Source organism: Arachis stenosperma, chromosome 6, assembly GCF_014773155.1.
Source record: "Arachis stenosperma cultivar V10309 chromosome 6, arast.V10309.gnm1.PFL2, whole genome shotgun sequence".
Classification (NCBI taxonomy): domain Eukaryota; kingdom Viridiplantae; phylum Streptophyta; class Magnoliopsida; order Fabales; family Fabaceae; genus Arachis; species Arachis stenosperma.
The window spans coordinates 34,108,568-34,123,468 of record NC_080382.1 but is presented as its reverse complement, the minus strand read 5'-3'; the positions used below and the strand labels follow the sequence as shown (position 1 = coordinate 34,123,468).

The 14,901-nt window shown below is 41.1% G+C and overlaps 1 protein-coding gene and 1 non-coding gene across 2 annotated transcripts; one reads left to right on the top strand and one right to left on the bottom strand.

The window, feature by feature from the left end:
* The first annotated feature begins 2,162 nt into the window (after positions 1-2,162).
* Positions 2,163-2,270, top strand: LOC130937267 (small nucleolar RNA R71). The gene has a single exon (XR_009068491.1). It is a non-coding gene; the product is annotated as a small nucleolar RNA R71 (small nucleolar RNA).
* A 6,133-nt stretch (positions 2,271-8,403) lies between these two features.
* LOC130933956 (protein FAR1-RELATED SEQUENCE 5-like) lies at positions 8,404-10,954 on the bottom strand. Its single transcript, XM_057863548.1, has 5 exons — positions 10,311-10,954; positions 10,051-10,199; positions 9,406-9,575; positions 8,613-9,317; positions 8,404-8,517 (listed from the first exon to the last, which is right to left on the bottom strand). Exons 1-5 carry the CDS (start codon positions 10,952-10,954, stop codon positions 8,404-8,406), a joined length of 1,782 nt encoding a protein of 593 aa, XP_057719531.1.
* Between the last annotated feature and the right edge of the window lie 3,947 nt (positions 10,955-14,901).

Below are 14,901 nucleotides of genomic sequence, written 5' to 3'. Positions count from 1 at the left end.
ATTAGAGATTAAAGAGAGAGGGTGTAGAACATGGGTTGCCTCCCATGAAGCGCTTCTTTAGTGTCATTAGCTTGACGTTTGGTCCTTGTCAAGGTGGTTGGTAGTGCTTAAAATCTTCCCCCCTTGCAGTGAACATGTTTCCATTGGCTTTGTTGAGAAGTTCCACATGTTCCAGAGATAAGATTTTATTGATGGTGTATACTGGAGGCAGCTGAGATGGAATGGTTGGGAGATGAGGTGGTATAGGTGGGAAGTAGGCAGATACCACTTCATCTCCTGGAGAGAAACCTTCTGTAGGGATTTTCTTATTTTTCCATCCCCTTGGGACCTTTTTTCTTGTGTCCTTTGATGTCGCTTTGCTACTTGTGGTTTTCCCTTTGATGGAAGTTTTGTTGCTTGTCTCATACGACCCTGGTGGGTCTGGTTCCTTTTGGATTGCACTTGGTTGATGTTCTTTCTGATCACATTGGTTTTTAACCACAGGAGTTCTTAGGGGTAGTGCTTGAACTCCCTTGTTTGACTCTTCCTTCAGCTCTTTGTTATCATGATTTGCTTCTTGTGAGAGTTTGAAAACATTGAAGGTGAGCTGTTCATCATGTATTCTCAGTACTAGCTCTCCTCGCTCCACATCTATAAGTGCTCTGGTTGTGGCTAAGAATGGCCTTCCCAGAATGATGGGGGTGAATAGGATTCTCATCCATTTCCAGGTGACAAAGTCTGTGGGGAGGAAGTAGTTCCCAACCTTCACTAACACATTCTCAACCACTCCTATTGCCTGTTTTTGAGTTTTGTCAGCCAATTTGATGATTACATCTGTGGGTGTTAACTCATTGATTTGAAGATTTTTCATGAGGGATAGAGGCATTAGATTGATACTTGCTCCCAGGTCACAAAGTCCCTTATCAATCATTATTTCTCCTATAGCACAGGGAATGTGGAAACTCCCTGGATCCTTCTTCTTTGTGGGTGGCTCTGTTTGAATGAGAGCACTGCAATCCCTGTTCATCTTTATTGTTTGTCCACCCTTCAATGAACTCTTTCTGGCTAGTAGCTCCTTTATATACTTGATGTAAGAGGGCATTAATGAATGGTATATTTACATCAAGAGATGCAAACATGTCGAGGAACCTTTAATACATTCTCCCTGCTACACCACCCTTAAGCCTTTGGGAAAAGGGTGCATATGGGTTCAGTATCTCCTTTTTCTTCAGCTCTTCCTTGAGTGTGAGTTGGGGTGCATGGTTTCTTTCTTCATGGTTTCCCTTTGGACTGTCTTGGAGGTGTTCTACTTCCTCCATACTCCTCTCATCACTTGTAGTGATCATCTTACATTCTTCCCACCTTACTTTCTTTGTTTCTCCTCTTGGATTCTTCTCTATGTCGCTGGGAAATCCATCAGTGGGTTTGGGAATTTGTTGAGATAGATACCCTACTTGGGACTCCAGTCTCTTGATGTTTTTCCCTTGGTTTTTGATATTGGCTCGCACTTCTTCCTTAAACACCTTATTGTCTTGGACTTCTCTACATATATCTTCAAGTAGAGTCTCAATCTTTGAAAGTCTATCCTCGGTTAGTGATGATGGATTGAGATTAGGTGGTTGAGAAGGGTGGTTAGGTGAGTGTTGATAGGATCTTTGTGAGGTATATTGGTGAGTTGCATTGTTATTGGAATTGTGGTTGTGGCGTCTCTGGTCTTGGTCTTGGTCTTGTTGATTTCCCCATCCAAAGTTAGCGTGATTTCTCCATCAAGAGTTGTAAGTTTTGGAGTATGGATCATGGATTTGTCTAGATGAGTTTCCAACATAGTTGGCTTGTTCCCAGTCACCTTCTTCTCCTATATTCACTCTTTCTTGAGCTGGTGATGAAGTGATGACTGCTGCAACTTGGTTTTCCTCCACCATCTTGGTAAGATCTGCTAGCTGCTTCGTGATCGTCTTATTTTGAGCTAGCAATGCATCCATGTGGTTCAGCTCCATTACTCCTCGAGTGTTGCTTCTTTCAGAGGCATAGAAGTAGTCATGCTCAGCTGCTGTCTCAATGACATCTATGGCTTCTTCAATGGTTTTCTTCTTGTTTAGAGAGCCTCCTAAGGAATGGTCTACAGCCTTCTTTGATTCACAAGAGAGACCTTCATAGAAAATGTGAAGTTGAACCCATTCATTAAACATGTCTGGTGGGCATCTTCTTGTTAAGTCCTTGAACCTCTCCCATGCCTCATAGAGAGTCTCACCATCTTGTTGCCTGAAAATTTGCACCTCAGCTCTCAGCCTGTTAATTCTTTGAGGAGGGTAGAATCTTGCCAAAAACTTGTTCACCACTTCTTTCCAATTTGTTAAGCTCTCCTTTGGGAAGGATTCAAGCCACTTGGATGCTTTATCCCTGAGTGAAAAAGGGAACAAAAACAGCCTATAGACATCCAGGTGGACTCCATTAGACTTTACAGTGTCACATATTCTCAAGAAGGTGGTTAGATGTTGACTGGGGTCATCTTGAGCACTTCCTCCAAATGAGCAGTTGTTCTGAACAAGGGTGATGAGCTGGGGTTTTAGTTCAAAGTTGTTGGCATGTATGGTGGGCTTTTGGATGCTACTTCCATAATTTCCTGGATTTGGATTAATGTAAGAGCCTAGAACTCTCATCTCTTGCCCAGCATGATTTGCAGGGCCTTCTCTAGCATGGTTGTGAGCTTCTCCTTCATGATTGTTTTCCAATTTCTCATCCATGTTTATTTCAAAATACTCTTCCTCTTCCTCAGCACCAATAACTCCTTTCCCTCTTGCTTCCCTCCTTAGTCTCCGGAGGGTCCTTTCAGGTTCTGAATCGAAGGAAGTTGAAGCTCCCCCTCTTCTCCCTGTCATACAACTAACAAAGCACACAGCAAGAGATGAAATGAAGAGATTATTCTTGTTAGAGTGATTGTTAGTGTGAGTGGTGCAAATTATCAAACAGTTAGTGGGTTAGTGAGCAAAATTGTAAATAATAACAAAGAAAGAAAGAAAACAGAGAGGGTATAGGAGATGAGGACGTGGTGCACGAAATTGTGATCACTACTTTTCACAACTCAAATAATCCCTAGTAATGGCCCCAAAGACTTGGTGCTCAATACCATGGCATAAACACAACTTCGCACAACTAAGCAGCAAGTGCACTGGGTCGTCCAAGTAATAAACCTTACGCGAGTAAGGGTTGATCCCACGGAGATTGTCGGTATGAAGCAAGCTATGGTCATCTTGTAAATCTCAGTCAGGCAGACTCAAATGGTTATGGATGATATATGAATAAAACTTAAAGATAAAGATAGAGATACTTATGTAATTCATTGGTGAGAACTTCAGATAAGTGAATGGAGATGCTTTGTCCCTTCCGTCTCTCTGCTTTCCTACTGTCTTCATCCAATCCTTCTTACTCCTTTCCATGGCAAGTTGTATGTTGGGCATCACCATTGTCAATGGCTACAGTCCCGTCCTCTCAGTGAAAATGTTCAACGCACCCTGTCACGGCACGGCTATTCAGCTGTCGGTTCTTGATCATGTCGGAATAGAATCCAGTGATTCTTTTGCGTCTGTCACTAACGCCCCACAATCGCAAGTTTGAAGCTCGTCACAGTCATTCAATCATTGAATCCTACTCAGAATACCACAGACAAGGTTTAGACCTTCCGGATTCTCTTGAATGCCGCCATCAATTCTAGCTTATACCACGAAGATTCCGATTAAAGAATCCAAGATATAAACATTAGAGCCTTGTTTGCTTGTAGAACGGAAGTGGTTGTCAGTCACGCGTTCATAAGTGAGAATGATGATGAGCGTCACATAATCATCACATTCATCATGTTCTTGGGTACGAATGAATATCTTGGAATAAGAACAAGCTGAATTGAATAGAAGAACAATAGTAATTGCATTAATACTCGAGGTACAACAGAGCTCCACACCTTAATCAATGGTGTGTAGAAACTCCACCGTTGAAAATACATAAGAACAAGGTCTAGGCATGGCCGTGAGGCCAGCCCCATGATCTAAGATAGCATAAGACTAAAGATAGCTACCCCGATGAAAAATACAATAGTAAAAGGTCCTATTTATAGGGAACTAGTAGCTTAAGAATTACAAAGGTGAGTAAATGACATAAAAATCCACTTCCGGGCCCACTTGGTGTGTGCTTGGGCTGAGCATTGAAGCATTTTCGTGTAGAGACTCTTCTTGGAGTTAAACGCCAGCTTTTGTGCCAGTTTGAGCGTTTAACTCCCATTCTTGTGCCAGTTCCGGCGTTAAACGCCGGGCAATTTTGAGCTGATTTGGAACGCCGGTTTGGGCCATCAAATCTTGAGCAAAGTATGGACTATTATATATTGCTGGAAAGCCCAGGATGTCTACTTTCCAACGCCGTTGAGAGCGTGCCAATTGGGTTTCTGTAGCTCCAGAAAATCTACTTCGAGTGCAGGGAGGTCAGAATCCAACAGCATCTACAGTCCTTTTCAGTCTCTGAATCAGATTTTTGCTCAGGTCCCTCAATTTCAGCCAGAAAATACCTGAAATCACAGAAAAACACACAAACTCATAGTAAAGTCCAGAAAAGTGAATTTTAACTAAAAACTAATAAAAATATACTAAAAATTAACTAAATCATACTAAAAACATACTAAAAATAATGCCAAAAAGCGTACAAATTATCCGCTCATCAGGACGAAACTAAACAAACTAAAGGTAAACGACTGAAGAAAGTAAACAAACAAAAGAAAAATGCTCAATCTAGTGAACTTCCAACTTAATCATTATTGATACAAAATCAATCCCCGGCAACGGCGCCAGAAACTTGATGCACGAAAACTTGTCTCTCAACAAATTTCCCTTCGGCAAGTATACCGAATTATCGTCAAGTAAAAACTCACAATAGAGTGAGGTCGAATCCCACAGGGATTGATTGGTCAAGCAACTTTAGTTGGAAGAGTATGCTAGTTGAGCTAAACAGAATGTAGTTTGAGAATTGTAGAAAATTAAATGGCGGAAAAGTAAATAGCAAAAAATAAAGTGCAGAATCTTAGATGGAGATTTGGGAAAATGAGCATAGAAATAAATGGCAGAAAGTAAAGAGAATGGGTAAGATCAGAAATGGGAAATTCATTGGGCTCAGGAGATGTTGTATTCTCCGGATCAAATTCATTTTCATCTCTTCCTCAATCAAAGCATCTATTGATCTCCTTGGCAATCTTAGGTGATTGGGTTCCAATTCCTTGACAACCCAATCTCTCTAAGCTTGAACAATTGTCCAATTCCTTGATTTAATTGCTCATGGGAAGAGATGAAGTGTGGTCACTGATTATACCACATGTATTTTCAAATCAAAGTGTTGGGAAGATTACATCTCACTATATCCGCCCAGACCCCAATTTGGTCCAACATGAGAAAGCATTTCTAGCATGATCTCCTCATCCCTTTTTCCAAGGCTCAGAGGAGATCCAATTATGGAGAGTTTCTTTTCCAAGACAACTAACCAATTGAATTAAGATCGAAAGCTTTCTAGTAAATCAAAAGAGAAGAAAGAAAAAGAAGAATGAAAACTATAATTGATCCATCAAATTACAACAGAGCTCCCTAACCCAATGAAAGGGGTTTAGTTGTTCATAGCTCTAGAAATGGAAAATGGTAAAAAAATAATACATGCTTAGCTAAAAGTGCAGAAAAGTAAATATACAGAGGGTAGTTCTCCAAAATGCCAAGCTTCTCTATAGTTCAAAACGACTCCTATATATACTACTCTTCTTGATCTTCTAGTAAGTTCTCCAAGTCCTGGATGTGGGCCTTAGATCTTGAGTTGAAGCAGTTACAATCTTTAGTGGGCTCAGCTTGCAGAAAAGTGTGAGTTAGGCATGGGCGTTAGTGATGTTAACGTTAAGTGAAATTGTGGGTTCGAGAACGTTAGTGGCAATCACCTTTTTCACTAATGTTCCAACCCCATATAGCCCATGTTAACTCCAACGTTAGTGGCACTAACGTGACCACTAACGTTGCCTTATAAACCTTCGCAAGCGTTATTAGGACTCACATTTCCCAATAGTGTTGCCTTGTGGCCCTTGTCCCTACGTTAGAGTTCACGTTAGTGTAACTAACGTGGCTCTTAACGTGAGTATGCCTCATCTTCGAGAGCGTTAGTGACACTTACCTTTGTCACTAATGCTCCAAGTGCCCCTACTCTCCACGTTAGAGCTCACGTTAACTAAGTTAACGTGGCCACTAACGTGGTAGTGAATGTCATCTCCAACGTTAGTGACAAAGGTGAGTGTCACTAACGTTGGCTCATCAATCTTAGCTTCACGTTAACTTTCACGTTAGTGGTCTTAACGTGACTACTAATGTGGGCAATGCTAGTTTGATCCAACATTAGTGACAAAGGTGAGTGTCACTAACGTTGGCATTGTTCCTCTCTTCCACGTTAGAGTTCACGTTAACTAAGTTAACATGACTCTTAACGTAGCTCATTGCCAAATTTTGGAGCATTAGTGGTGTTCATGTTTACCACTAAAGCTGGAGCTCTCTTTATCTCCACGTTAACTACCACGTTAACCTAGTTAACGTGGCAATTAACGTGGGCTTATGATGGCTTCGTAGGCGTTATTGGTGATCACTTTTCTTATTAACGTTGCAAGCTCATTCCTATTCCACGTTAGTGGTCACATTAAATAGGTTAGCATGGCTACTAAGTGGTTCTTCCTTGCTTCCTTTGTCCTGAAATCAAGCAAATAAAGTGCATCAAAGCTCTAGCCAAAGTCATGAGATTATGCATCATCAATTTGTCATTCAATTCTTGCAAAATCCTCATAAAATCATGTAAAATTCACAATAGTTGCTTGAATCAAGGTGTGAGTGTATTTTCATCCAAAACTTGCCTTATTCTCTAAGAAAATGCATGAAATTACCCTAAAACAGTAAAGAAAAGGTCAGTAAAACTGGCCTAGATGCCCTGGCATCATTAAACGCCCAGAATGGTGCCAGACTGGGCGTTTAACGCCCATTCTGCTACCCTTACTGGCGTTTAAACGCCAGTAAGCTCCTCCTCCAGGGTGTGCTATTTTTAATGCTATTTTTTAATTTGCTTTGATTTTTGCAGTTGTTTTTGTGACTCCACATGATCATCAACCTAAAGAAAACATAAAATAACAATGGAAAATGGAAATTTATCATAGATAAATAAAAATTGGGTTGCCTCCCAATAAATGCTTCTTTAATATCAGAGCATGGTTGTGGCCTCCGAACACCAAACTTAGAGTTTGAATGTAGGGGCTCTGTTTGACTCTGTATTGAGAGAAACTTTTCATGCTTCTTCTTCATGTGTACAGAAGGAGATCTTGGAGCCTTAAACACAAGGTAGTCCTCATTCACTTGAAGGACCAATTCTCCTCTGTCAACATCAATCACAGCTTTTGCTGTGGCTAGGAAGGGTCTGCCAAGGATGATGGATTCATCCTTATTCTTCCCAGTGTCCAAAATTATGAAGTCAACAAGGATGTAAAGGCCTTCAACCTTCACTAAGACATCCTCTACAAGTCCATAAGCCTGTTTCCTTGAATTGTCTGCCATCTCCAGTGAGATTCTTGCAGCTTGTACCTCAAAGATTCTCTAGTTTCTCCATTACAAAGAGTGGCATGAGGTTTACTCTTGACCCCAGGTCACACAGAACCTTCTCAAAGGTCATGGTGCCAATGGTGCAAGGTATTAAGAACCTTCCAGGATTCGGTTTCTTTTGAGGTATCTTCAGCTGAGCCAAGGTGTTTAGTTCATTAATGAGCAATGGAGGTTCATCCTCCCAAGTCTCATTACCAAATAATTTGGCATTCAGCTTTATGATTGGTCCAAGGTACTTAGCAACTTGCTCTTCAATAACGCAGGTACAAGTCAAGTACAATTTGGTTAAATTACAGAATAACCATGAACTATACTCATTGTGCATTAAGTCTAAGCAAAATTAAAAGAGCAAAGTCGTTTGTTCTCACATGGAAAAGGGTTCTTGGAATAAAATAACATCTGGACTTATAAGAGCAAAATGAACATCCGATCACATACAGAATTGAACATCCACTTAATTTGATTAAAAAAATCGTGAAGCCAATGTATAGGACAACCGGCTACGTATCAGAAAAGTATACAGTAAAGCAGGTACAAGTCAAGTACAATTTGGTTAAGTTATCTCGTAAATTACATAATAACCATGAACTATAGTCATTGTGCATTAAGACTAAGCAAAATTAAAAGAGCAAGGTCGTTTGTTCTCACATGGAAAAAAGGTTCTTGGAATAAATAACATATGGACTTCTGCAACAGCTGCCTACAAACCTTAAAACTAAGATGAACCCTTAAAACACACATATGAAGAGATAAACACTAGCACAACCTTGTTCAACTAATCCTACTTTTTGTTGAAGGAGCTTAACAAAGACATAAAACCACCGCCTTGTTCGGGAACATTCCGGCCAACAACAGAACCATGGTTTACATCTTGCGAAGCGTGCAGATGAACCACCTGCAAAAAAAAAAAGAAAAAGGCAAAACAGTTATGATGTAGAATAGTACTATACCAAATAAACCTACAAAGTTGAGGTTAACCCAAACTTGTACCGGGGATGAATTCTTGTGTTTCCTCCGAATTGAATTCTTAAAGGACTTCTCAAGGGCAGCGCTGAGCCTCTTACCCTTTGGCCTGCCTTTTGTGGTGACCTTCGATGGGGCATGGATGTCATCAACACCGACAACGTTCAAACTCTGTGAGCCATTGCTGGTGTCGGGTTGAAACACGCTCTCAGACCTCTTCTTGGCACGGTGCGCATTTAACTTGGCCCTTGTTTCTTCTAAAGTAGCATGCAGCAATGCTGTTTCGTCATCGTCACCGACGAACTCTTGAGCAACATTATAGAAGTGTGCACATAGTCCCTTGAATGCAACATGACTCTCATCCGACCGACTGACATCACGGCTACTTTTGACATACGTATGATTGTGCTTTATCATCTTGCTCCATCGAGGGAGAACATAACAGGTTGGAACTTTATACACTTTATACGAATAAAAAACTTCAAGACAGTGACAACACAACACACCTAAACTCTCGAAAAGATTGCACTCACAACAAACTTGCTGTATGGAAGGGTCATACTGAACGTCATACAGAACACATAGAATAGTATCATTGACTAGTATCTCCTCTTCTACCTTCACGCAGACCAATGGACCATGTTCATCAACTACAGAAACTTTGCAATTAGCCTTCTTCACAAACTCAGTTTGAACATCCCATAATATGCTCGTGGTGTACTCTTGCTGAAACTGTTTTTTCCATAGGAGAGGTAATTGCACAAGGGATAACCCCCCTCGAGTTTGTTGCATCATCATCCAATTCTCTCTGCTCCTTGACCCCGAGAACATTGTCATATTCGTGAACAAATTGAACCAAGCTAGTCTTATTGTGTAAATATCCACCATAGAATATGTGCATGCTCTCACTTCTTTGTGTACTACTAATGGCAGCCAAAAATTCACCCTTGAAGTATATCGGGACCCACATGCGTCGGTCATCATACAGATCTACAAAAAAAAAAAGAATCCCAGTTTAAGCATAGAAACCTTACACCAGAAATATTACTACAACTAAGAAACGACCTTCCACAATCACTGGTATACTAAACATCCTAATGTATACTATACTGAACATCCATATAATTGTCATCCACAGTTACTAACATACTAAAAATCAAGAATCCAAAAAATTCTCAATTAAAGCGTGTGAAGTGATCGTACAGTAACAGACCTGACAGCCATGTGTTGTTACGTAAGTTGTAGTCATCTATAAAATCAGCCTAATTATCTTCAAAGGACTCCTCAGTCCGAGAGTTTCACACAATGTCATTTAGGTCATCATACAAAGCTTTGTATCGGTGGTAACCACCAAGCTTGAACGGTAACTTCTTCATAATATGCCTGATGCACCATCGGTGGCGTGTGTCAAGTAAAGTATTTTTGATTGCACGAAAAATGGACCGACATTGGTCAGTTATGATACGCTGTGGAGTAGTTCCCATGCACTTCACCCATTGGCTAAAGACCCACTCATAACTTGGGATTTCCTCATTCCCAAGCAAAGCACAACTGAGAAGGATTGACTTGCCATGGTGGTTGACCCCAACGAACGACACAAACAGTAATCCATGCCTACCAAAAAAACCAACTAGACATAAGAAATGCCAAACATGATTAGATATAATTTAAACAAATAACCAGCCCAACAATAATTGAACTACTTCATACATGTTTGTACAGTACGTGCTAACAACTGACATGACGTCTCCGTAGTATTCATACGACGCCCTGCATCTTGCATCCACCCATAATACACTCTTAAGTTTACTCTCCTCGTCCAACTTCACCGCGTAAAAGAAGTTCGGATTTGTGTCCTTCATTCTCATGAAGTAGTTCATCATCTCCCTGACATCCACATTCACGTTGCTGGTTCGAAGCCTTGCTGTTATATAGTTTTTTAAATCCTTCTTTGAGTATCCTAAGTTAGAGGGGCCTCCACCCTCATTTGCCAAAGCAAGGGATGTCTTATTTGGTCGAATCCCAGCCTCATCGTTATCCTCGATCACGCACTTCGCATGCATGGTCAGCTGCCTATACTCATGGTGCATTGCCTTTCTCGCTGAACAGGGGTGTGAGTGCGTCAAGTCAACCTTGAACAAAACCCAGTCTTGCATGTCTTTATCAAACTTGAGATATATCCTTGCCTTGCACCCAGCAACCGAAATCGTATTCTTCTGCGTTGGTGCTTTGACACGAGACTCGCGGTACTTGTCGTGATTACAATGTATAGCTTGGTTAAGCGGAGCCTTTGTGATCTTGTCATATGTTGTCGTCCGTATCTTAGTTGTAAATCCTACTTTCTTTGCATAGGTAACTGATAAACCCATATTTCATGAGTTCTTTTGTGCTTAATTTGAATGATTTATATAATCTTTCACCTACTTATTCACATTAATTGCATGGTTTTACTTTCCTTTCCTTATTATGTCATATTGTGAAAAACATGTTTTCTAAGCTTTGAAAATTAATTATTTTAATTACCTTTATTTCCATTCGATGCCGTGATTAGTGTGTTGAGCAGTTTCAGATTTTCTAAGGCAGAATGACTTAAAGGATGAAAAAGGAAACATACTAAAAGAAAAGGAGAAAGCAAAATGGAGCTTTAAGGAAACTGGCATCCACGCGATCGCATGGACGATGCGATCGCGTGCCAAGCACGAATCAGCAGCGACGCGGCCGCATGACTGACGCAACCGTGCGCCTTAAGCAGAACGCACATGACGCGGTCGCATGACTGACGCGACCGCGTGGCAAGGAAAAGCTCCGAATGACGCGACCGCGTGACCCACGCGAACGCGTGACAGAGGCCACGCACCAGAAAATTACAGAACACACCCCAGCGAGTTCTAAAGCCCTTTTTGGCCCAAATCCAAGTCCAGAAAGCATAGACCAGAGGTTATGAAGTGAGGGAATGCATCCATTCAAGAAGGCTCTCATAATTCACTTTCCATGATTTAGATCTAGTTTGGAGAGAGGTTCTCTCTCTCCCTTTAGGATTTAGGTAGTGTTTTTAGAAATTAGGATTTAGGATTTCTTCTTGTTTCAAGAGTAACTCTGGATCCAGGTTTTTAAATGTTCTTTTATTTTAGTTCTATAATTATTTATTCCAGCAATTGAATTGATCATTTACTTTTATAATTTAATTTATGAATTATTCCATGTTACAGATAATTATTTAAATTAATGGTATTGAGGCATTTTCAGTTTATTATTGCTCTTGTTAATTTATGGTTATCATTGTTCACAATTTGAGAATATTTTTATTATTCCAGCAATTTTATCTTTTCCCCTTTTGGTTCTGATTAAGAATTTAGTAATTCAACATTTGTTGAACTCAACATAATTAATAATCATTATCTTGCTAATTGAGCTGAACCTAAATAATCCCAACCTTTTCTTAGGAAATAATTAGGATTCAAAGGTCAATTTAATTAGTCCCTTGACTTTCCTTTGCCCTGGTAAAGGTTGACCAAGTGGAGTTTAGATTCAACTTTTATTATAGTTGAGAGAGATAACTAAGTTGGACCTCTAAATTCCCTTATCTTGCCAAAAATTGTTTCACAGTTATTTATTTATTTTAATTGCCATTTACTTTACTTGTCTTTTAACTCACTTGCTTCTCACCTTCTAAACCCCGATTACAACCCTTGTAACCAATAATAAGAACATACTTCCTCGCAGTTCCTTGAGAAGACGACCCGAGGTTTGAATACTCGGTTAACAATTTCTAAAGGGGTTTGTTACTTGTGACACCCAAAACATTTGTACGAAGGGATTTTTGTCGGTTTAGAGACTATATCTACAACGCGACTGTTTTTATGACATTCTTTACTGGCAAAAATCTTAACGTCAAAATGGCGCCATTGCCGGGGAACTGCTAACGTGTGCCTTATTATTGGTTATTGTAAATATTTTTCTTTTGCTTGTTTATTTATTTTCGTTTTTCCTTTTTATCTTTATTTGCTACTATGAACTCTCACCCCTCTCGCTTTGAGTTTGGTTCTAATATTGTTAAAGGAAATAGAAGTTACAGCAGGAATGTGCACCAAGGTCAGACCAATCAAGGATGGATGGAACCAAGAGGATCTAATCAACCCTTTTGGCAGCAACACCCTCCGAGATATCCTGGACAAAGACCATTCTACCGTGCATACCCAGCTGAAAGACATGGTGGACAACCTTGTAACTACCAACAAGCCCCACCCCGTGCATATGAACCGTCCTTTCAACATAACCCCGAACCACCACACTCACAAGCTTCTCTTCACCATTCGCCATCATATGATCCTTCCTTACCCCAATACCAATCCAATCGTTCCCAATCATCACTACTTCCCTATGTATCATGTCTAAGTCCCGCAAACCACGAAGCAGAGGATCGCCTAAAAGAAACAATAACTAAATTTCAAGCAACCATTCAACAACTGGAGCACGCTCTAATCCAATGGGCCACTAAACGCTCAAATATACAAGGATCAACCACAGTTCCATGTGGACAACCCGATGAAGAGCGTAGCATGAAGGAAATACTAGAGACTCCAGTGGACAAGGCAGAAATTAATTTGTACTAGAACAATTAGAAGAAGCTGTCATTGTTCAAGAAGAAGAGTTGGTTGAAGATCTAGGCGATGCTGAACTTCCTTGAGAATCCAGAATTGAGGAAAACTCCGTCCAAGATATCACAATATATGCTAAGGAGGATATAGTACAATCTCCAAGGCAAGTCGTTTACGAAGAATCAGACAGAGTAATCCAAGAAGCAATTTTTCTTGATGATGATGATCACGAGTCCTGTTCTCTCTGTAATGAACTTGTATCTGCAAGTGAATTCCTTGAAATCGAAGAATCTTCCCCAAGTGAATACGAAAATGATGCAAAGGTAGATTTCTCCCAACCTCCAATCTATGACTCGAGTGACGAGGAAGACACAGAAGAATTTGACTTGGACACGGATACAATTGAGGACTCTTGCAAGGATGTGGAGGAATTCACAGAAGAGCATAAGGGAGTAAAACTTACAGAACCACCAGAAACACCTATCCCAAGGCCACTACCACCTAATACAAGCTTCAAGTGGGTACAGTCCTTAACTTACAATTTTACTTATTCACTTGAATATGGTTTACTTGAAATAGATGGCCAGCTTAGAGCTCTCTGCGGCTTTAAGAGTAAGAGGGAAATGGCTCGTACTCAGAGCTGGTGCACAAGGTTCAATAAGGTTTCACGCTTCACCTCGAAGTACACGGATTGGTATCATGCTCAATTGCATGGATCACGGAGAACGTTTGGTCACCACGGTGAGATTCTACCTTTTAAACCGCCCGGATGGAGACATGTAGATCGGGACGGAGGCGGATTTAAAAGCAAGGCTTGGAATCCTGGAGTTTATTCTGACATTTGTCGTCCCGGGAGCTGAACAATATCTTTAAAGCTGCTCAGAAGCTTCACATGCCTAGTTTGGGACCCCGGAGGCTATTGGCATTCCAAGCACTGGTGGAATTTTTGGACAAATTTAAACATAAACCACCATAACAGGATACTCCTCCACTGTCCAACTTAAGGACTTTAACTAAAAGTGCTAGGTGGGAGACAACCCACCATGGTATGGTCGCTTCTTTTTCAATTTATTTCTTGTTAATTGCTTTCCTTTTTCCTTCTTCATTTTAATCTATTAAACCTGGAATCCTGCATAAGCATTCATGATAGTCATTGCATTCTACGTTTTTTTCATGCATAAAAAAAAGGGAGGTTGCACAATGCGACCGCATACCCTATGCGATCGCGTCATATCGCGAAAAAACACCACTCATGCGACCGCGTGACCCACGCAGCCGCGTGTGATATATATCGGCATAAGGATCCAACAAACAGAAAGTTAGGCTGGAATCGTGCGGCCCTTGTGCGCTTCGCACAAATTGGTCCACGCGATCGCATGCCCCATGCGATCGCATCATTTACCCAATACCAATCCCACGCGACCGCGTGAGCGACGCGATCGCGTCGCATGGATTGTACATCACCCCAAAAGGAGACAGAGAGTTGTGCTGAAACGGCGCTGGAGTCGTGCGTTCAGCACAAATTCCAGCGACGCGATCGCGAGACCCACGCGATCGCGTCAACCTTCTTTCCCCCCTCTCTCATGCGATCGCGCACCCCACGCGATCGCGTCACTCCCATTTTCACCCCAACCACGCGACCGCGTGCCCCACGCGGCCGCGTGGATTCGAAAGCATAACCTCCCAGCCACGCGAACCCTATCATTCGCGCAGGCCCC

Excerpts from the sequence above, each read along its gene's own strand:
- LOC130933956 (XM_057863548.1), bottom strand. The coding sequence starts at position 10,954 with ATGGGTTTATCAGTTACCTATGCAAAGAAAGTAGGATTTACAACTAAG. Across the intron at positions 9,576-10,050 it reads CATGGGAACTACTCCACAGC|ATCTGTATGATGACCGACGC; the intron begins GTATCATAACTG and ends TTTTTTTTGTAG. Across the intron at positions 9,318-9,405 it reads AATATGACAATGTTCTCGGG|TTTCAGCAAGAGTACACCAC; the intron begins GTCAAGGAGCAG and ends TGGAAAAAACAG.